The following is a 23,248-nucleotide window of genomic DNA, read 5'->3' as shown; positions in this document are numbered from 1 at the left end:
AGTAGACGTCTTCTTTCCCATCAGGCACTTTGGCACCCATTGGCACTCCTGACACAAGTCTTCACTCTTTTAAAAACTCTGACATACCTCTACGACCCTTCAGAGGTGGTTTTCCAGGGCCATGTCCTTCCAGGAGATGTGGTCCCTGTGTAGGTAGGCTGAAGTCCATCCCCTGCCCGTTCCTGCACTGGGCTTTGCTGTGGATGGTGGTCCTGGAGGGTGGGGGTGCGGAGAGAGAAAGCCGCCCCCAACCCTTCTGCTCAGCACCCTGCCAGGCACTTCCAGCACCCGTGGGAATATGCAGAAGGTATTTTAAAGATGCCGAAAGCAGCCAGGATTCAAGGTTGAATGAGGGTTTTTCACCATGATGGTACTGCTGGTACCTGCCTCTTCATGACGAGCAAGCAGGTCAGAGACCTTCTGTCTCCCAGTGCTGGAGATATGGAGGCTTTGCATGGAAAAGGGACCCTTAGATGGGTAGGTAGGAACCTTGGGAGGGCAGGTGGGGCCTTAAGCCGTAGACACACTGCCACCACATGGAAGATGGTGTCCTACTAGAGGGCAAGCTGGCAGACACTGTGCCCACTTCCAGTCCCTCTGCCCTAGCTGTTTCCTAGATGGCAGTGGAATGTATCTTCACCAGCGCCATGTGAGGTGGACAGAGGAAGCTCCTTCCCTCTTCTGAAGGATCTGGGAATAATAGGTTTACCACCCCTCCCCCAATGATGCTTTACAGTTCCTATTCTTTTTTTTTTTTTTTTTTTTTTTTTGGATTTTTCGAGACAGGGTTTCTCTGAAGTTTTTTTTGGTTCCTGTCCTGGAACTAGCTCTTGTAGACCAGGCTGGCCTCGAACTCGCAGAGATCCGCCTGCCTCTGCCTCCTGAGTGCTAGGATTAAAGGCGTGCGCCACCACCGCCCGGCTACAGTTCCTATTCTTGCATCTATGGTTATAACCCTTTCTTGAATAAGTTGTGCATTGTGTGTGTGTTTATGGTTAACATGTATGTTTTATTTTTATTTTATTATATGTATGAGTGTCTTGCCTGCATTTATGTCTCTGCACCATGTGTGTCCCTGGTGCCTGCAGAGGACAGAAGAGGGTGTTTGATCTCCTGGAAATGGAATTATAGATGGTTGTGAGACCCCATGTGAGGTACTGGGAATCAAACCCCGGGTCTTCTGACAGTCATCAGTACTCTTAACTGCTAAGCCATCTCTCCCATCCCCCAAATACGTATGTTTAGAGAGCTGGAATGTGGCCCAATTAGAAGAGAGCTTGCCTAGCATGCATAAAACCCTGGTCCCATCCCCAGCACTGAGTACATTGGGTGTGGTGGCTCATGCCTTTAATCCCAGAATTTGGGAGGAAGAGAAAGACTATCAGAACTTCAAAGTCAAAGACCTTGAACTCAGCCTGGGATATCTGGTCACAAAAAAAAAAAAAAAAGTTTTTAGGGCTGGTGGTGGCACAAACCTTTGAACCCAGAACACAGGAGGCAGAGGCCGGCAGATCTCTGAGTTCAAGGCCAGCCTGGTCTAGTGTTGACAGGACAGCCAGGGCTGTACAGTGAGACTCTGTCTCAAAAGCAAAAAATTTAGGTGAGGTCACACTGGAGGAGGGGCTGAGACAACGTGATTTGTTCTAAGATGAGAGAACTGGGGAGACAAAAACACACACGGGCCCCAGAAGAGGATCATGGGAGATGGCAGAGGCATAGAGAGATGTGGTTGATGCCAAGGGGCATCAGGGATGGGCAGTCACCTCCACATGCTTAGAAGTAGCTGGGTCCCCCCGCCGTGCTGCCGACTGGAGACTCTGGTGCGCTCATCTGCGAAGAGAGCACTGCTCACCATGCTTCAGGGGTGTGCATGCCGCACTGTGCACTGCTAGCTGCAGAAATATGGAGCCTCCGGCTCACCCCGGCACCGAGCAGGCCTGTGTCTCCTGCCTTATATTCCTCCCCTCCATCCTGGCTCACTTTCAGATTCCCTCCTGTGTGTGGATTCTGGGATCCTCACCCTGGCACCCTGCTCTGACTGAAACACCACCTTCCCTCACAGTAGCTAGTAGGTCACCAGTCCATTTCCAGGGGACAGGATTCTAGCCTTTGAGGCTGAAGGAGGAGCCCTGGGAGGACTTGACGCTGGAGGTAGGGGCGTCAGACTTCTGGACCGCTAAAGGAGCTTCCCAACCCTGCCTCAGGCAAAAGGGCAGTCCTGGTGGACCAAGCCCCCAGGCGGCTTGCAGGAGACACTATGCAGCTAGAAGAGTCCAGGAGCAGGTCAGGCTTCCTGTTTAGGGGGACCTTTGCCCTCTTTGTCCCCTGACCAGTAGCGCCAGTCACTGTCTGGGCTGAGAAAACCCACCATTCCCACAGGGAATGCCACAGGGAATGCCACATCAAAAAGCACACAGGACAATGTCCCTTTGCATATCACTGTATTGTCACCTGAAATGCGCAGTCCATAAGTGGCTGACTTGGAAACGACCTACTAGGTCACACAGGGCCCGGCCCCTGGGGACCAAAGCTGTGCCAGTGCCCAGAGACTGAGCAAGAGCCTTCTGTAGGCCTTGGCACAGGCACTTGCTTTCCTCAGGCTTCAGAGCTGTGTGTTGTGAGAGAGACCAGCTCATGGCTGGGCCCTCTGGCTCCTGGGCAGCAGCTTCTCAAACTCACGAGGTTCTCGGCGGGTCAATAGCTATTCCTGAAGAAAAGGTTCCTATGGTCAAATGCGCTTAGGAACCACTGAGCTAAACACAACCTGAACAGCTGGTTTTTGTATAGGACACATCAGTGCCTTTACAAACAATCTATGTTTTGTGAACATCTACTGTGGGGGCAGCGTGCAGTACTTCCCCAAATGCACTGGACCACAAGAGCCTTTCCCCGAGAAGGATCTTGCAGGCTGGGCCCCCAGGCCCCCTGAGCTGTGACCACTGATGGATCGGCACCTCTGCTGGGTCAGAGCTGAGGCTGTTTCACTGGCAGCACAGTATGACTGCTGTCACGGTGACGAGGGGACAAGCTCTGCCCCTTCTATGGCCATTTGGTTCTTGTCTGTTATCTCCAGACAAAGACTGGAGGCTGAGCATGACAATCCATGGAAGTCATCCTGGTTGCCTCAGAGTCCAAGTGACAGAGACAGGAAGTCCACAGGACTAACAAGCCAGCCTCCAACCAGGATGGGGAAGTCGAATCAGTCCATCCCCAGTGAGACACTTCTAGCCACCTCTGTGGGACCAGCTCTGCCCAGAGCCTGGTTCACCAGGCAGAGATGAGCATCTGGCAGGTGTTGGAGGACAGCCACATGAGCTCCACCAGGCGGAACTGGAAGTAGCCAATGATGAAGCCCGAGATGACGTCTGTGATATGGTGGCGTCCGATCATCACCCGCGACAGGCCCACGCAGAAGGCCCAGAGCACCAGCAGCACGCGCAGGGGCACCGCCAGCACCAGGTGACTCAGGAAGAACTTGGAGACCATGGCGGCACGGCTAGCATGGCCAGCAGGGAAGGCGTAGATGTCCATAGTGAGGTAGTCCAGCAGTCCAGGGCTTGTCTCATATGGGCCACGGCGCTTGATGAGCTTCTGTACCCCAGCCACCGTCATGATGTCCAAGAGCAGGGCTGTGGACAGGACACAGGGGCCTGGGTGTCAGCGCCATTGGCTGGCCAAGCTCCAACCCCCATCCCTCCCTCTCTGATCATTTCTCTCGGCCTCAGTGACCTCAGGGAACATTCTCACCCCAGGGCCTTTGCACTGGTCATTACTGTTACCTTGTTACCTGGACTTCCCTTCTCTGGATATTCACTTCCTTCAGCAGAGGAGCCACCCCGGTGCCATTTGTAGAAGCCCTAGCCCCAGTTCCCTCTCCTTGCTTCCTTTTTCTCACCACCTGGCCATTTGAAATGTTTTTTCCTCCTTCCTTCCCACCTTGTGGGTGTGTGTGTGTACACGTTTGCACACAGAGGCCAGCAGTTAATGATGAATATTTTCTTCGGTTGCTATCCACCTTAGTTTTTGAGGCAGAGCCTCTCACTGAGCCCGCAATCAGGCTGACAATCAGTAAGCCTTAACGTCTTCCTGTCTCTGCCCTATACAGTGCTGGGGTTATAGGCCTGAGAACATGGGCATACTAGGGCATTAGGCATGTGTACACGGCATGCTGGGGCTATAGGCATGTGTGCATGGCATGCTAGGGCTATAGGCATGTGTGCATGGCATGCTGGGGCTATAGGCATGTGTGTACACGGCATGCTGGGGCTATAGTCATGTGTACATGGCATGCTGGGGCTATAGGCATGTGTATACAGCATACTGGGGCTATAGGCATGTGTACACGGGCATGCTGGGGCTATAGGCATGTGTATACAGCATGCTGGGGCTATAGGCATGTGTACACGGGCATGCTGGGGCTATAGGCACGTGTGCACAGCATTCTGGGGCTATGGGCATGTGTACACAGACATGCTGGGGCTATAGGCATGTGTGCATGGCATGTTGGGGCTATAGGCATGTGTACACGGCACGCTAGGGCTATAGGCATGTGTACACGGCATGCTGGGGCTATAGGCATGTGTGCACAGCATTCTGGGGCTATGGGCACGTGTACAAGGACATGCTGGGGTTATAGGCATGTGTGCAGAGCATTCTAGGGCTATGGGCATGTGTACACGGACATGTTGGGGCTATAGGCATGTGTGCACGGACATGCTGGGGCTATAGGCATGTGTGCATGGCATGCTGGGGCTATAGGCATGTGTACACGGCATGCTGGACCTATAGGCATGTGTACACGAGCATGCTGGGGCTATAGGCATGTGTGCACAGCATTCTGGGGCTATGGGCATGTGTACACGTACATGCTGGGGCTATAGGCATGTGTGCACGGCATGCTGGGGCTATAGGCATATGTACACGGCATGCTGGACCTATAGGCATGTGTACACAGACATGCTGGGGCTATAGGCATGTGTACATGGATAAGCCCAGTTTTTTATGTGGGTACTGTGGATTTGAACTCAGGCGCTCTTATTCGCTGAGCCATCTCCGCAGTCCCTCCTCGCCCTCTGGTTTTTTGTTTTTTAGGTTTCTTTGTTTGTTTAGTTTTTGTTTTTGTTTTTGAAGACAGGGTCTCTCTGTGTAACAGCCCTGGTTGTCCTGAAACTCACTTTGTAGATCAGGGTGTTTTCTAACTCACAGAGATCCGCCTGCTTCTGCCTGAGTGCTGGGATTAAAGGCATGCGCCACCACCACCCAGCTGATTTTCTTTCTTTCTTTTTTTTTTTTTTTATTTTTTTGTCCTCTTCGCCCTCTGACATTTTGTTATTTCACTCTTATCTGCTCCCCACCTCACCACTAGTGACGGTGTCACAGGCAGCTACAGGTACCTGCAGGGTTCCAGGGCTGAGATGCGGGGCCTGAGCTACGAACAGAATTCCTCTCAAAGTTAGCGGAGTTCTCCCAGTCCCCAGGGCAGAGTTGCTGTAAAGCTGAAATCTGACTCCCGGAACACGTACTCAGCACTGTCGGAACACAGACGGTGGCATTTGTACAGCCTCAGCGCTGTGCCTCCAGGAGGCAAGGCTAGCCCTGAATTCACAGAGCTCCTGGCTTGCCCACCAGGTGCTGGGATTACAGGCATATACCACACACCTGGCTCTTGTGTGTAGCATTGTGAGGCACCCCTAAACTGCACTCCACAGCGGCCAAGCTACACATATTACCCCACCTCACAGAAGACTACAAAGTCGTGGGGTATGGAATATTCTCATCTATTTCTCCTTTCTGGAATGTTCTGCTCTTTCCCAACCTACTGCCTTTGTCTCCATTGTCCCCTTTAGGCCTCTGGGCTCACCCTGGTCTCACAGATAGGGTAGACACAGGCTGTGTGCTCTCTTCTACAGCTGTGTGGTGGCCACTTCAGAACTTTGCTGAGCCTGTCTTGCCATAGGTCTGTCACCTGGCCCCACACAGAGTGGCAGTCTCCAAATGTTAGCTCAGTCACTGGCTGGAAACTTGACTTGTAGGCTGGGCCCTTTTCCCGTTTTAGAAGTTTAGGGGAATCCTTTGCCTCTGTCCTGAGTCTGTGTGGTTGTGCTGGATTACTCTACCTCTTTGGGCCATCGGATGGCACCATGCCCAGTTACACTGCCTAGTCACAGTGGCTCCTAGGCCGCAGTGTGGGGTAGAGATAAACCCTTCCTGGCCAAAATGAAGACCTGGAGCTTACATCTTTCTGCTCTGGAGCCAGGGGCTGGTGCCAGAAGGCCCAGTCACATGGCCAGGTCGGGAGTCGAGTCTCAGGGAGTCTTCCCCTCCACTCCTCATGAGATACCAGTGAGGTCCCAGCACGTATAAGTCCCTCTCTAGTGACAGCCGCAGACAGACCAGCAGTGTGGTAGAGCCGCTGTGACTGCGTGGCGCGGAGTGTCACCCTACCTGTGAGGTGTAGATTGCAGACAGTATTTCTCTGAGGGGGGACAGTATGTGCCTGCAAGGGTGACTGGTGGTCCCATGCAAGGGATTTAGGAAGTGCCAAAGTGGGGAAGTCCCAGTATCTAGGTGTCATCTGGTCCAGCCTCAAAAGCCTGGCCCATCAGAGGGTTGGGTGAGAGGTGACCATTACTGGAGAATGCCTGGCCAGGATCCGGCCTCTCAAACCTCTGAGTGTATGTCAATGGCTGACTCTGCCAACACGTTCATTGCTATGGGAAAGGACAGTGGCAGAGAATGGGTTTACCCTGCACAGGTACCTGGCTTCCATTCCCAGCGTGTGTGTGTGTGTGAGAGAGAGAGAGAGAGAGAGAGAGAGAGAGAGAGAGAGAGAGAGAGAGAGAGAGAGAAGGATGATGATGGGCCAAGTAATAGTAATGCATGCCTGTTGTCTCAGCACTTGGTAGGTTGAGGCAGGAAGATAATGAATTGTAGTCCAACCTGGGCTACATAATGAGACCTTGTCTCACAAGACTCACAAGTTGGAGCAGCTATTGGCTTCCACACCCAAATTCTTGGGTCTGGCTGGTTCTTGAGATGAACAGGTGTGTGCCAGGCCTGGGGCAGCCTGTCAGGCTGCAGAGCTCCTAAGGGCCCAGGGGCAGACAGACAGACAGACAGTCACCAAATGGTTGCACAGAGCAGTGTTACTGGAGAGGTGAGGCCCGTGCACAAGTGCCTTGGTAGGCTGCAGCTGTCTGGGTGTTGAGGGCTAAGGACAGAGTAGCTGTGGGCTGTCCTCTGAATGCACAGGACAAGACGACTCTCCCTCCCTTCCTCCAGTATGGCCAGCCCTGGGTGTGGTTGGGACTGTCGCATAATCTGAGGCCAGAAATAGAAGCAAACATTGCCATCCTCGGCTCTGAGAACTCTGCCTGTCTTGGATTTGCTAACCCATACCTCGCTCATCTGGAGTGGGGTAAAGTGCCTCCCAGTCGGGAGGGGGCTCAGGATGAAAGCCGCCTGCCTTTGATTTGCTGTGTTCCGGGGGGGGGGGGGGGGGGCGGTATCACCTTACTCCTTGGGCCTCCACTTACTGACATCCAGCAGAGCAGAGGCTGGGCACTTAGGATCCAGGATGAGAGACCAGACTCAAAGTTACTACTTACAGACTACATGAACTTTGCAAGCCAATCTCTCCCTATTCCCAGCCCTAGCTGATTCTATAGGGAGCAACATGGAGCCCTCTTGAGAGTCCCCTCAGGCAGCAGTAATGAGCAGCACCTAGGACCCCCGCAGAGGACCAGAGAGAAGCTGTGCTGTGTCTCCCTCTGAGCCACAGCGTTCACCTTTCCCACAGGGAAGCAGGGGCTGGTGTCTGAGCGTTCATGAGCCCGGCTGTCCTGAAGGCCTCCCTCCCGGCTTTAGGGGTGACGAGGGCATGCCTCCTTCCTCCAGCTCAGGACCCCTCTGAGCCTGTGGTGGCCAGGAAAGTAGAGCACTGGAAAACCCTGGATAAGGCAGAGCCAGGTCTACCGCTATGTAGACCAGACGTAGCGGGAGGATCTCACACGGCCATTTTCAGGTTTGGGCTGTTTTTCCCTTGAAGACCACCTTAGTCAGCTCACCCCCCTCTGCAGGCTAGGAAGAAGACAGGAAGGAACGAGCAGGGGATGGGGTTGTTGGCCAGCAAGGAGCAGAGATATGTCCTAACATGACAGGGACAGGTCTGTGGGTTAAAGTCCCTGGTGCTTCCAGCCTGGAGGTGGTCCCTGCCTCTGACTCCATCCTGGTGCTGGGAAGCTGAAGCTAGGGCTCCACAGCCTCCTGGAAGTGAAAAGCAATAGGTCTGTATTATAAGGGCATCTGGCGTAGAACCACCATACCTACCTGGGTCCCAGACTTCTGCTTTTTAGGGCTGCCTCCTTGAGAAGTGATCTGTGGTGTGCATCTGGCTCCTGGTTAAGGGTGGCCACTGCTGTGTAACCCAGGACCCTGAATGCTGTGCAGCAACCCAGTGCCCTTCAAGGCCAGACAGAGACAACACACCATGGCTGAGTCTAGACAATGAGCGCCCAGCGCCACTGCAGACGACAAGGCCTCTGGGTATTTATAGCTACCCAGGGAGAGCGATGGGGCGGCTGTGCTAAGTGGAAACGGCCAACTACAAGACAGGATTTACAGTTATGCCATCAAAGGAATGATGCAAGCCTGTGTCTGGATGCAGAGAGGCCTGCGAGGTACGGGCCTGCCTGGTATCAGGGCTTCTCTGAGCAGGGCTGGAGGGGTGGGATGTGCGGAGATGGAGGTTTTAAATTGTCTCTTTGCACTCATTTCTTGGCCATGAATGTGCATTCTGTAGACTTGGTCTTTAAGTCATTCTTGACTGGGGCTGTAGATTAGCAGATGCTTGCCCAGAACTCATAAAGTCCCGGGTTCAATCCGCAGCACTGCTTAAGATGGGTGTGGTGATGCCCAGCAGACGGTCAGGAGGTCAAGGTCATCCCTGGCTCCATACTGAGTGTAAGGCCAGCCTGGGCTCCATGAGACCCTGCCCCCACCCCTAGTTACTTTTATAGGATAGGACATACCATAGAATTTCTGCCATGAGAGACCTGGAACAACTGAGTTCACAGACAGAGAAGCAGAGTGGGGCGTGTGGGGTTGCGGGTGAGTGCAGTGGAGAGCTAGGACTTCCAGTTTTGTAAGAGGGTGAACTTCTGGGGATATGTGCTGGTGACATCTGTCGCTACACAGTAATGTTTAATGCCAGTGAACTACGTGCTTAGAAAGGTTCAAATGACATTTTAATGACATATATATGTATATACATATATATATATATAAAACCACATTTGCAAAAAGTTATTTTTAAAATAGCAAAGCAACATTCTAAAAGACATGGTCTCCCTGGGGAGCATCTATGAAGCGGACAAGTTGGGAGAAGGAAGGAAGACTGGGATGGGCCTGGCCTCTGGCATGGAGTTCCCTGCTCTGTCTTGAGGCGTGTGTGCATATGTGTAGGTCTGTGCACACGCAGTTACTATCCCTATTTCCCCTGTGCCATGCTAGGCTGCCAACAGGTGGGTCCTGGTCTGCCTTCTACTCTCCTGAACCAAGCGCTCTTCACGATGGACTGTCCCAGAGCCTACGCTTTCTCAACCGAGGAATCCGTATCAGAAGCCGGCTCATGATGTCACCAGGGTACCGTCTCGGCTGAGTGGTTGTGCGAATGCACTGGGCAGACCCGCTCTGCCCTGTATAGTGAATTCCTTTCTATCACCTGTCAGAACCCTCACCGGCACTGGGTGGCCGAAGACCCCCAGGAGACCGGCTGTCGCATCGTACCCCTAAACCCTAAAATAATACACGAGGTGTCCCACCTGTAGAGGTAGAAGTATATCAAACTGAAGATCTGAGATCAGCCTAGGTATCCTTAGTCAGGGGTAAGGCACATGTCCCCAAGAGCAAGAGCTGGTGGGCAGAGGGCAGGAGCGGTGACAGACACATCCCCTACAGAGTGGGCTGACGGCTGAGTGGGAAGCTCAAGGCTGAAGAGGTTATGTCCTCTGTTCTTGGCAAAAGTGACATAGGATTGCAGGTCCGTGAGAGCAGAGCCACAGCAGTCAAACACAACGGGGACACTTGCTGTGTGCTGGTGTATGCAGGGAGAGGGCCAGAGGCGTGGTACCACTGGGAGGGACTACGGACAGGCCCACCTTCTTTGTGACCTATCTTCTGTGGACTGGAAGCTGGCATCAAGGCCACCATAGCCTTTGCCCCAAAGCACTTCCCCGGGACATCTGCCCAGCAAGCACCTGCTCACCCTCAGACTAACACTGTTGCTGAAGACAGGTGGATCCTGGGAGCTCACTGGCACGCCAGACTAGCCAAATCAAGGGCCTTATTCAAAACAATAGGATACCAGGCAGTTGAGGACGATACCAGAGAGACCTATGACCTCTACACACAGCAGACACCTGTACATGCACACCTACAAAACATGCACACACATCACTAGTTCCCTGAGCTGAACTCATACCTATAATCCCAGCATTTGGGAGGGGAAACAGGATGATTATCTTGAGGCTAGCCTGGGTTATTGAGTGTGTGTGTGTGTGTGATCCTATCTCAAAAAGCAAACAAGGGTGGGTCATGGAGGCACAGAACTGTAATCCTAGCACTTGGGATCAGAAGGTCCAAGGACTCAAGGCCAGCTTCAGGTACATAGTGAGTTTGAGGCCACCCTCGGCTACATAAGATCCTGTCTCGCAGGACGGTGGTGGCGCACGCCTTTAATCCCAGCACTCAGGAGGCAGAGGCAGGTGGATCTCTGTGAGTCTGAGGCCAACCGGGGAGCGAGTTCCAGGACAGACTCCAAAGCTACACAGAGAAACTCTGTCTTGAAAAACAAAATAAAACAAAAGATCCCGTCTCAAAAGTTTCAAACGAATCCCATGAATAAAAACAACCCAACAAATAATAACTAAGCATTAGTTGTGGTAAAACTCATTTGTATGCTAACCTAAAAAAAATCAAAGTAAAATAATAATAATAATAATAATAATAAAAGGGGGCTAGAGAGATGGCTCAGAGGTTAAGAGCACTGGCTGCTCTTCCAAAGGTCCTGAGTTCAATTCCCAGCAACCACATGGTGGCTTACAACCATCTGTAATGAGATCTGGTGCCCTCTTCTGGCCTGTAGGCACACAGAATGCTGTATACATAATAAATAAAATCTAAATCTAAATAATAATAATAATAATAAAAGTGTTGGTGAGGCTGTGGAGAGACTGAAATGCTTGTGCACAGCCAGGAGAAGGTGATATGTACACTCACCGTGGAAAACATATGAAAAATGGTTCTTCCAAACCATTAAATAGAGTCACTAGGTGACCCGACAGTCTCCTTCTAAGCAGCCAAAAGAGCCAGGAGTGGGGACTTGAGATGCACCCCTACAAACACCCCTACTCCCTCGGCACCCTCGTCCCTGTCACAGCAACAGCGTTCGCAGGCACCAGGAAGTGGATCCTCTTATCCCTGGACAAACATAATGGGGTCCATTTGCACCGTGTAATATTATCCAGTCATGAAAAGGAGGGAAGTCAGGCTGGTGAGATGCTCAGTGGGTAAAGGTACCAAGCCTGATGACCTGAGTTCCATCCCCAGGATCATGTGACAGAAAGGAAGAACAGGCTACCACAGGCTGTCCTCTGACCACACACAACTGGGCTCCACAAAATGCACCGTGACATTCATTCTCCCCCCCAGAAAATGTTAAAAAATGTTCTTAAAAGAAGGACAACACTGCTAGATACTCAGGACAAACCCTGAGGGCTTCAGGCTAAGTGAAGTAAGTTGGTCACAGAAAGACAAATGCCAGATAAATCCACGCATAGGAAGCCTCTGTCTGTGTGGTTATATTCAGACAGAAAAGAACCAGTTGCCACCAAGGGCTGGGCTGGGGTGGATTAGGAGCTTTGTGTAACAGAGGGGGGATGGGGGGCGGGGGGGGGTTGGCGGCAGAGCTTCAGCAGGGGCAGATGATATGTCCTGTGGCCAGACAATAGTGATGATTTCACAACACTGAAGATGTAGTTAAGACACTGAACTGTACATTCACAACACACTAAAATATCTCCACACACAGATTGATCAAATAAACGAAATAAAAAATTTAAATGTCGGCTGGGTGCTGGTGGCGCATGCTTTTAATCCCAGCACTTGGAAAGCAGAGGCAGCTGGATCTCTGTGAGTTCGAGGCCAGCCTGGCATACATAGTGAGTTTCAGGATAGCCAGGGTTACACAGAGAAACTTGTCTTAAACAACAAACAAACAAATAGATTTTTAAATGTCAGTTTGGGGCTGGGGAGATGGCACAGTCAGTAATGTTCTTGGCATGCCAACAGGAGGCCATGAATTCAGAGGCTCTGAAATCTCTGCACTGGGGTGGCAGAGACAGGTGGCTCACTGAGCTCACTGGCCAGCCACTCTAGCCTACTTGTGCGCTTCAGGCTGGGAGAGATCCTGTCTTAAAGAGTGAGGAGGAAGGGAGAAGGCTGACTCACGCCCCCACAGGTTCATAGATTTGAATACTCAGGGAGTGGCACTATTTGAAAGGATTAGGAGCTATGGCCTCGTTGGGAAAGTGTGTCACTGGGGGTGGGCTTTGAGGTTTAAAAAGCCCAGTCAGGCCCAGGGTCTCTCTGCTGCCTGCACGTCTGGGTGGAGAGCTCTCACTACTATTCCTGCCTGTGTGCTGCTATGTCCTGCCACCAGGACAATGCACTAGATGTCTGAAACTGTAAGCAACCCCCAACTAAATCTCTTTTTATAAGAGCTGCCGTGGTCATAGTGTCTCTTCACAGCAATAGAACACTGGCTAAAGCAGCCTGCACACACCATGCCATGTTCATAGGAAAATCACTAAAGGACTTGGAGAGATGGCTCAGCAGTTAAGAACATTGGCTGCTCTTCCCGAGGACCTGGGTTCAATTCCCAGCACCCATATGGGAGCTCACAACTGTCTCTAACTCCAGTTCCAGGGGATCTGACTCCCTCACACAGACATGAAATTGAAAAATGAATGAGGGGGCTGGAGAGATGGTTCAGTGGTTAAGAGCACTGACTGCTCTTCCAAAGGTCCTGAGTTCAATTCCCAGCAACCACATGGTGGTTCACAACCATCTGTAATGAGGTCTGGTGCCCTCTTCTGGCCTGCAGGCACACACACAGACAGAATATTGTATACATAATAAATAAATAAATAAATAAATATTTAAAAAAAAAAAGAAAAAAGAAAAATGAATGAAGTTTATGCCCTGGCAGTGCTGAAGCATGCATGGGCAGCCTGTATATGGCGGTTCTGTTGAACTTGTCCATATTGGGTTCCATGGTCTAAGTTGATGAGAACGACTGACCAGGTCTCTTCCTCAAGAGGGCACCAGATCTCATTACAGATGTTTGTGTGCCGCCATGTGGTTGCTGGGAATTGAACTCAGGACCTCTGGAAGAGCCATCTCTCCAGCCCACTCACACAGACATATAGGCAGGCAAATCACCAATGCACATAAAGTAAAAATAAATAAAATCAGCTGGCGGTGATGGTGCACACCTTTAATCCCAGCACTCCAGAGGCAGAGGCTGGTGGATCTCTGTGAGTTCGAGACCAGCCTGATCTACAGAGCTAGTTCTAGGACAGTCAAGGCTGCACACAGAAACCCTGTCTTGAAAACTAAAAGTAAATAAATAAATCATTTTTAAAAAGGATTTGGACCGGTAAGAAGGCATAAGCCACTTTCCACCTGGGACCATCACCTGGCTCCCTGTAAGGCTATCCAGTCTGGTGCTTAGGGGAGGGACAATGAAGGTGATGGGGGTCACTGCACTAGCATCCAGGACACAGAAGGGACCTTGTGGGAGGCTGACCTAGTGATGGTGACAATGCCACCATGATAACCATGCTCACCTACGTGCCCCCTACCCTTAGCACATGCTAAACCCTTATGCTGATACTGCCTTCAAATACCCTAACAACTCATTTGACAGATGAGGGAACTGAGGCTCCAAAAGGTGAAGGCACTTGCCTGTGGCCACAGTCTTCAGCGGCTCCGGCTAGGTCTTCTGGAGTAGGGCCGGAGGTTGGAGGACCATCAACATGTGGGACCTTCTGAGGCCCCACTCCTGTTTTCTACCATGTCCAATCTGCCCCTCGGGATCCTGGCTGTAGGCATGAGACCTCACCCTCAGCCCAGAGATTTCCTGGGCACTGATCACATGCCCTGTGCTCTGAGTGAGGGCTGAACTGGACAGATGCCTCCAGGCCCTGCAGTTCTAGTAATGGTGACACCAGGCATTGTGCTTCCCCACCTCCCTTCAAATCCCCACCAGACCTGTTGTCCAGGGCATGGGTCAGGAAACTGAGACTTAGAGGTGAGAACCGACTTTATCAACACTGTTTCCACAGTAAGGGGAGGGGAGGCAAATAGAGTCCAGCCTAACCAAAGCCTGGGCTCCAGGGGTGACAGTACCCCAGGGCATCAGAAGGCTAAGTGACAGGCCTGCTCATCAGTGGAGGATGGCTGTCCCTGCATGGAGGAGGTAACCGGGGTCCCTCCTGGCAGGTGAGCTCTGAACTGTGGGGGGCCAAGACCCACCTGGCTATTTTTTTTTTTCTTGGTTAGCCTGGAACTTGCTTTGTAGACCAGGCTGGCCTTGAACTCAGCTTCACCTGCCTCTGCCTCCCAAGTTTTGGGATTAAAAGCATTTGCTACCATGCCCAGATTGTTGTCGGTGTTTTGACACCGTCTCATGTAGCTTAGGTTAGCCTCAAACTATGTAGCCAAGCATGGCTTTGAACTTGTGATCTTCTTGCCTCTTCATCCTGAGTGCTAGGATTTGGAAACATGTCACCATGGCGGGTTTGATGTGTCCTGAGCATGAGACCCACGGCTTTGTGCATGCTAGGCACATGCTGTGCATGTTGAGCCCCAGCCGCCTGCCTTGTTATCTATCATGTTTTTCTCCCACTAGGCTAAGAAGCTGGAGACCACACTCCAGGTAGGGGCAGTGGCCCCAGAGGTGTGTGCTGGCTCCTCCTGCATGTTCAAAGCCACCCCCCATCCAGTTTGCTGGGGGGCCCTTGCTCTACCACATTAGAGGCTTGTCCATTTCTGGGGCAGCCGTTTTCACTGAAACTCCTTCCAGAATCAGAGAAGCTACCTTCTGACGCAGAGAGTGGGAGCAAAGACTCACAGAGCACCCTAGGGACCCAGAGGTTCCAGGAGGATGAGCTGGGTAGGGGCTGGGTATCACCTACAGGTAAAGGGATGGTCTGCTTTCCACATGGCCACCACAAGGCAACTGGCACATGGCCGTGCCAACCTGGAGGGTTAGAGGCCAAGACTTTAGCAAAGGAAACTGACCATCAGACTCCCTCCTCCAGAGACATCCGTGAGAAGCAGCAGGCTAGTACTCTAGGAAGATCAGCGTGCATAGGTAGGGGACCTTAGGTGGGTCCCTTGAACCTTCAGACTCTAGAAAAATCCTGGGCAATTTGTAGGGTCTCTGAACTGAGAGTGGAGGAGGGGACAATGGGGAGCAGCTCAGTACTGTCTGTAAGTGGTCAGAACAACGACTTGACAGTGACATCTCTCTAGGTCATTCAGCAGAGCCCTCAATCTCACCCCGTAGTTTCGGCTTCTTTGTACTCTGCCTGGGCAGCATCAGGGTGCAGGGAACTGGCCCCCAGGGTTGCATGCTGGACTCTGTATGCTCAAGGCCCCCCAGTGTACAGGGGGCCCTTGCCTCTCCACACTAGAGGCTTGTCTGTTTCTGGGACACCCTTCCTGCCTAACCTCATTAGATGAGTTCCTTAGTTTCTCAGGGAACCTGCTGATCCTGGAAGGGGTGGGGCTGCGTCCTCCCCAAAGGCCTGGCGAGACCAGGTGACAGGTGGCCAGCAGGCACACTCACCTAGTAGCAGGTTCATGAGCACCTCCTGGCCTGCAAGGGTGCTGCTTCTCACCAGGCAGAGAATGGTGCCCCCGATCCAAGGGATGCCATGGCCTGTGATGCCAATGAGCTTGACCATGGAGCGGGCACTGGCCCAGGATGCAGCCCGGCCGGCACACACCCCCAGTCGCTTGGACATGCAGATGTCAATGGCCAGGAGGGAGTTGAAGGCGATGCCCTTGAATGAGGGGTTCAGCTGCATGCAGTCCTCCTCCGGCAGCTGCTGCGACTGGCGACGCTCCCGGGCCCCATCGCTGGAGGGTGGGGGCTGTGTCGAGGGCCCTGAGGCCTTCCTACCTGAGCTTCTGGGCTCCTGGGTCCCCTTGGGGGGCTGGTTCAGGGACAGGAACTCAGCCCGGTTGAGGACATTGTTGCGGTCTCTGGCACGGGCCCGGCTCTGGGAAGCTGGCATGGTGACCTCACTCACTCTGAGAAGGCCAGTCCCAGCCCAGTTCCAAGGGCCTTCTCCCAGAAGACAAGAGCCGCCACCTTCTCTGTAGCAGCTGTTAAATATAGAGAGGAGGATAGCACATGGCTATTTACCTCCGACTGCCACCCGGCTCCGAGGGGACGTCAGTGCCAGCTGGGCAGCCAATGGAGCCCACCCTTGCGGGGCCAGAGCCAATAGAGCCACCCGAGAGGCGGAAGAGTCCACAGCTGAGGCCTGGCTGCCTCGGGCCTGGGCTATTTAAATCTGCCAATGGCTGGTTCTCGAGCTCTGAAGACCTCTGGGAAATGTAGTCCTTTTTTGGCTTCAGTAGCGGCCTCCCCTCTGGACTCTGGCCCTGGCAGAGATGGACCCAAATTAACCTGCTTTTTTCAGTTGTAATCTTGACCAGTCCAGACCCTTAGTAGCCAGGCCCTCCTATTTATTCCCCTGACTGGGAAGTGGAAACCTAGTTCCAGGGACTGGAGGGAGTTCTTGATCTCACAGCTACCCTCGTAGTAAGAACAATTTCCAGGTCCGATTATCTTTCCTTCCTTCCTTCCTTCCTTCCTTCCTTCCTTCCTTCCTTCCTTCCTTCCTTCCTTCCTTCCTTCCTTCCTTCCTATCTCTCTCCTTCCTTCCTTCCTTTCTTTCCTTTCTTTCTTCCCCGTTTCCTTTCTTCCTTTCTTTCTCTCTCTCTTTCTCTCTCTCTTTCTTTTCTTCATTCCCTCCCTCTCTCCCTCCCTCCCTTCCTTCCTTCTCCTCCTCCTCTTCCCTTTTTTAAAATCTGGGGTTGAGTTTACTGTAAGGAATCACAGTGCAGTCAAACGGCTGTTTGTGAGCCTGGCTTTCCATTAGAGAGATGGATAATTAATTGGGAAAAGATCTGCCTCTTAGAGGTTGCCTCTAGTACTTGGAACTGTACAAGGGTCTTAGGTACCCATACATAGCCACTGAGATCCAGTCTCTATGCTAGGTAGGGTTGGGCACACTACAGAGTGAAGCTGGCCTTTCCCCAACAATCAGGAAGATCAAGGTTCCCTACAGATTAATCAGACGAGACATAAATGACCACAACTGTAGGAAGGCATTGCAGGACCCAGGCCTGGAAGGGCTGGCTGATGAAGGAAGCACACACATGAGAAGCTGAGGGGGAGAGACTGTCCTGTAGGAAGGATGAAGCATCAGTTGCTGGTACATGGGAAAGGAGAGAAGAAGGGGGTGCATCCCAGAGGGTACCCCAGAGGGCAGCCAAAGAGGCCCAGATGAGCATATGGGGCTTGAGGGAGGCCTCCTGCAGCTCCCCTGGTAGTGGCTAAAACTGATGCCCGCAGCCCTCTGAGGCGGCCTGGCCCTAGGCTGCTGATAGGAGATGCTCAGTGTGTTTGGCTAAACAGTGAGAAGTAGCCACTTTGCTCATCACATTGGGATTATGGTTTGACTTCTGCCAAGTTCAGCCCAAAACAGAGCCTAAGCATGAAGGCCCAGAACTACCAGAGAAACTCTCAAGGACAAGGAACCAACTCAGATCCTGTTGGCTCTAGTTTCAGCAGACCATCCCAGGCTCTAGAGGCAGGAACACTGGGATCCATCTCACACCAGCGTCAAGGCCTCGCTCAGCCCATCACTTCTCTGAGCCTTGTTGCTTCTTCCTGTAACAAGCATCATCGTGCCCATCTTGTAGGACTGTGGAAGGCACTCAAATAGAAGATGTTTCCATGTGACATGGAGTGAAGTCTCCTCTTCCTTCAGAAGGACTCAGCTCATGGCCTGACTCTGTCCCATCCTTGGCTGGGGTGAGACAAGTATCCAGCTTTAGTGTGGGGTTTCTTGCAAAATCCAGTCACATACAGCTTGACTAGACTAGGTACTCAATCCTCCTCTTCTAGAATGTTCATTTCAAGCCAAGCATGGGGTGAGAGAGCCATCACACGTGTCCTCCCTAGTGTGGCAACAAGACATGAGCTTGGACTCCAGGCAAGTTGTTCTGTCTGGTCTGGAAAGTGATCAATAACAGACATACTTTTGGTTTTGAATAAGTGAGTTTATTAAGTATAAAACAAGTCAAAGAAAAAGAATAAATAGCAAATAACAGAGAAAGAGGGCTAGTGGTTTGAAGGAGGTGTCCCTCATAGCCTCAGACATCTGAATACTTGGTGATCTTGAAACATCAGACACTGTTAAGGAGGCTTAAGTGGCCTTATTGGATCTGTTTAAAGACTCATGCCATTTTGAGCTCACTCTCTTTTTGTGCTTGTGGTTCAAGTTGTGAGCCCTCAGCTTGCTGCTGCCACCAACATGCCTTTGCTCCACCCTCTGGGACCATAGCCCAAATAAACTCTTCTGTAAGTCACCTTGGTCATGGCGTTTTATCACAGCAACAGGAAAGTGACTGAGATAGATAGGAAGATGGATGGATGGGTGGGTGGAAGAAAGGATGAATAGAAGGATGGATGGAAGGATGGGTGGATGGATGGGTGGAAGGAAGAATGGATGGAAGGAAGGATGGAAGGAAGAAAGGATGGATGGAAGGAAGGATGGAAGGAAGGAAGGATGGATGGAAGAAAGGAAGAATGGATGGAAGGAAGGATCGAAGGAAGGATGGATGGAAGGAAGGAAGAATGGATGGAAGGAAGGAAGGATGGAAGAAAGGAAGGAAGGATGGATGGAAGGAAGGATGGATGGAAGGAAGGAAGAATGGATGGAAGGAAGGAAGAATGGATGGAAGGATGGATGGATGTCAGGCAGGCAGACAGATGACAAAACGTCATCATATTGGATACTTAAAGCATCCCACAGAAATTGAGTGGGAAAACACCTTTGGGGCAGTCAGCTGGTGTTCCTGACAGAGTGGGTTCTGGACAGAGAAGAGTGACCTCTTAGGCGAGACTTTCAAGTAAGAGAACAAATACAAACACACAGAGATGCCATCATCAAAGTGGGCACGGACAACATCTAGCAGAAACCGCCCGGGGAAGCTGAGGCAGCTGGAGTTCCCGCTGAGTTCTCTCTCCGTGGGTGATGTCTTTCCCATTGCAGACACTTTGACATCTCTGGGTAAACAGCAGTAACATCTGTTGGTAACCGTTCACCTTTCAACTGTGCTCAAGAACCTGCTTTTATTTTCCATCCGAGACAGAGTCTCACTATGCAGACCATGCTGCTCTTGAACTCACAGAGATTCATCTGCCTCTGCCTCCAAGTGCAGGGGATTAGCGGTGGGTGGAAGCCTACCCGGCATCGTGTTTCTATCTGTCAGCTGTTTGGCTGTTTTCTTCCTTTCCTGTCTCAGGGTCTGAGGGCCACCCATCCCCAGACAAGGAGTCTTGGAGGACACTTTGGAACAAACATTCTTAGGTTTGAAATGGGGTGGGGAGGCCCTACTTCCAAAGTCAGCCTCAGGGAACTGGGACAATATAAAAATGTCCCTATATAATGTGCATTGCACAGGGGGACCCTATGTCCTCAAGGTGGGTGCCCAAATGTGTGGACACTGGGAAGTATACTTCAACTGACACCATTCAACCAAGAAGCGGTCATGATGACTCCACTGTACAGACAGGGAAGTTGAGGCTCAGAGAGGTGAAGACATCCAGTCTAGAACTGAAAATAGGCAAAACCCAGACTCCTAAGCAGTCTCCAGGATGGGGACATTGAAGTCTTTTGGCACAGATTCTTCAGTCCACAGGGACTGGAAATGTTTGATCAATTCTCTGCCAGGAAAGTCACCTTACCCTCCAGGGTGGGGCCATGACCTGGGCTGGCTTCATCAGGGGCTGAGGAGCCCAGACAGCCAGGACTATTAATGCCTAAGGCTGTGTCAGCGTTTTCTTCTGGCTGGAGTGGCCACTAAGTTCTGTGGAGGTCACGGGATCCAGTTTAGCCCGTCAGTGGTTAAGACAGACCGTGGAAAGCAACAGTCCTAGCTTAGCCTGGCTTAGCCACCAACAACTGTGTGGCTACAGGCAAACCATCCTACCCATCAGAACCCTGTAAAAACCTCACTCAGCACAGGTGATGTTGTCTTCCCATGTGACCAGGACCCACTACTCCTCTCTCTGCTGGGAGAGCGCTGGTTATTTTCACAGATGGCTGAGAAGCAAGTACCATGTCTCAATTCATAAACCTTCACCAGCACCCACTACAGGACACAGTCCAATTTCTCAACAGTCTTGGCATTCCTTCAGTTATTCAGACAATGCTTTCATTGATCTCTTCTTGCACATTAGCTGGGGAGACAGGACACACATCCTTGAAATGATGAACTACTTAAAAGACAGTAAAATATCACCAAAAATATCTTTTTGCCATCAGAAGTTCATTCGATTTGATTTTTCGAGACAGGGTTTCTCTGTGTCGTCCTGGCTGTCCTAGAATTCTCTCTGTAGGCCAGGCTGGTCTCAAACTCAGAGAGATTCACCTTCTTCTGACTCTGGAGTACTAGGGTTAAAGGAGTGTGCCACTACTGCCTGGCAAAATGTTACTTTTTGCTACAATAAACTTAATTATTATTACAGATGACAGTCATAATCCTATCACTTGAAAACTAATACATTAACATAGGTGGTAATCTTAGAAGGAATACTTGTTTCAGTTCCAATTATTGCAACATTTCTGCTTTAATAAACAGAAAGTAAAAAGCAAATGCTATCCATGTATAGTGTATCTATTTGCATATATAAATACACACTTAAAATATGATTACATTTTAGAATGTGACTTATCTTTTTTACTTAATAAAATAAATCTGACCATGTTTCCATGACCATCAATCTCGTCCTTTTTCTTTTTTCTTTTTTTATATGTATGGATGTTTTGCCTGCATGCATGTCTGTGCACCACATGTGTGCCTGGTCCTTGCAGAGGCCAGAAGAGGGTGCTAGATCCCCTGGAACAGGAGTTACAGACAGTCGTGAGTGGCCATGTGGGTGCTGGGAACTGAACCCAGGTCCTCTGCAAGAGCAGTTAGAGCTCTTAACCACTGAGCCATCTATCCAGCCTCCTATTATTTCTTAATAACTGCCTTTTTGTCACATAGAGAGGCCATCACCTACGTAAGAGCCCCTCCATCATTCCTGCTTTTGTTTTGTAGCTACTGTCTTCAAAACTACTGTGGAGTGAGCATACTTGCACACACGTCCCTGTGTTCAGGAACTACTGTGGATGAACATTCTCGCACACACGTCCCTGTGTTCAGGAACTACTGTGGATGAGCATACTCACACATACGTCCCTGTGTTCAGGAACAGGATGTAAACAAGCACAAGCCAAACAAGATGCTGCGGTGGCATTCCTGCAGGGTTTGCTGGGCTAGCCTGAGCTGCTGCTGTGTCTGGACACTGGAAGCATGAGGGCAGTCACCTTCTTCCCACTTTAAAGGACAAAGCATTCTGAGTGGTGACATCATCTCGAGGCCACAGGTACCAGGGACAGAGCTGAGACTTAAGCTGCTGGTCTCACACACTGTTGGTGACAGAGATGTGTTTCTGACTACATGTACCCTATAGCATCTCTGTCCCCTGCTTGTGTGGTCTCACATCTCACTTCCTGAGTCCGACTGTGTGCAAGGCTCCACAGGGAGTACAAAGGGGAATGTGCCACAGACGACCTGGCTCCCCCGAGTCACTGCCTCCCTGGCATGGCCCCGAGCCATGCTGCATGCACCACGGACTGTGGAGAGATTGAAGCTAAGTGCGTCAGACCCAGGTCTCGGTTGTTGTGTATGTAACAAAGCTTTTCCTGGGGAGACCCAACACACACATCTACCACCCTAGACAGGGAGCCCACAACAGATCAGTATACGGATACCGCCAAAGTCCAACTTAATGAACCATGAGTTTTATTGGGGTTACTGACAGGAATATGGATGAGGGGTAACTTACAGGGGCAGAAGTGACTCAAAGACAGCTGCATCACCAAGACCCACTCCAGCAGGAGTGACAGCTCCTATCAAAGCTGAGAACCCGGAGCTCACTGCACAGCCTGGAGGCTCTCAGGAGGTTGGAGAGAGTCCTTTCCAAGTAACTCTGGAAGTGACTCTTCCAGAAGGCTCAGCTGGTTTCTTCTTGCAGGCTGCTGTTCTGGGCTCAGAATTTTTTTTTTCTGCTTTATTGCTCACTCTGACAGGGAGGGGCCTAGTGAACCTGGTCAGTTTCAGGGACTTCCTGAAGCTGTTTTGAGTTGTTTACCTTCCTGCTTAAGGTACTTCCTTGTGCTATGGGGTTTTTCCATTTTGGAGGGGATACAACCCCATCTTTGACCATTACCATACCACTCTCTCTCAGGAGCAGGAGTTTCTGGCAGCCAGTACAGTTTGCTGTCTTGGATGTTTAGGGTGAAACCATGTTTACCATAAGCATGTACTGGACACTTGTATGTATGAGTGAATTTGCTGGTCCCTATGTCACCTGCCTCAGCCGTCTGAGCCTGCACAGGCATACACTCTGACTCAGTCAGATCAAGGAGAAAATCAAAGTTCAGAAGCAAAGGAACTCTACCCAGGCCATTAAATTAGTCAGACATTAGGGTGCCCTGGTATTCAAACCTCTCCCTGTCTCTGACAGACAACCTTTAGTTTTTTTGTTTGTTTTGTTATGTTGTTGTTTATTGAAATCTATGTCAGTCCTAACACCCTGTGTACTTACTCCTTACTGCTCTCCTAGCAAAGTGACAGCCCCTAGGTGCTGCAGTTGTTGCCAGTTGACATGCGCTAGACAGGCTCTGGCACACACTAGGCACCCTGGAAACATTGACCTAAAGACAGCTCAGAGCCTGGCTCTAAGAAATTGCAGACCTGGCCATCACAGACCAAAGGCCAACAGAAAGCTGCTCTAAGAAGCAAGGACCCCAGAAGAGAAAGGGATGGTGGG

At 51.1% G+C, this 23,248-nt stretch overlaps 1 protein-coding gene across 1 annotated transcript; it reads right to left on the bottom strand.

The window, feature by feature from the left end:
• Positions 1 to 2,426: 2,426 nt before the first annotated feature.
• Plpp7 (phospholipid phosphatase 7 (inactive)) lies at positions 2,427 to 16,626 on the bottom strand. Its single transcript, XM_057755163.1, has 2 exons — positions 15,914 to 16,626; positions 2,427 to 3,629 (listed from the first exon to the last, which is right to left on the bottom strand). Exons 1-2 carry the CDS (start codon positions 16,362 to 16,364, stop codon positions 3,265 to 3,267), a joined length of 816 nt encoding a protein of 271 aa, XP_057611146.1. The 5' UTR covers positions 16,365 to 16,626; the 3' UTR covers positions 2,427 to 3,264.
• Between the last annotated feature and the right edge of the window lie 6,622 nt (positions 16,627 to 23,248).

This window comes from Chionomys nivalis, chromosome 22, assembly GCF_950005125.1.
Source record: "Chionomys nivalis chromosome 22, mChiNiv1.1, whole genome shotgun sequence".
NCBI lineage: Eukaryota > Metazoa > Chordata > Mammalia > Rodentia > Cricetidae > Chionomys > Chionomys nivalis.
This window is presented reverse-complemented; position numbering and strand designations above follow the sequence as displayed.

What these genes read in the sequence shown, in the direction of transcription:
- Plpp7 (XM_057755163.1), bottom strand. Translation starts at nt 16,364, where the DNA reads ATGCCAGCTTCCCAGAGCCGGGCCCGTGCCAGAGACCGCAACAATGTC. An exon ending in GCTCATGAACCTGCTACTAG is followed by an intron (nt 3,630 to 15,913) that starts GTGAGTGTGCCT and finishes TCCTGTCCACAG; the next exon opens with CCCTGCTCTTGGACATCATG.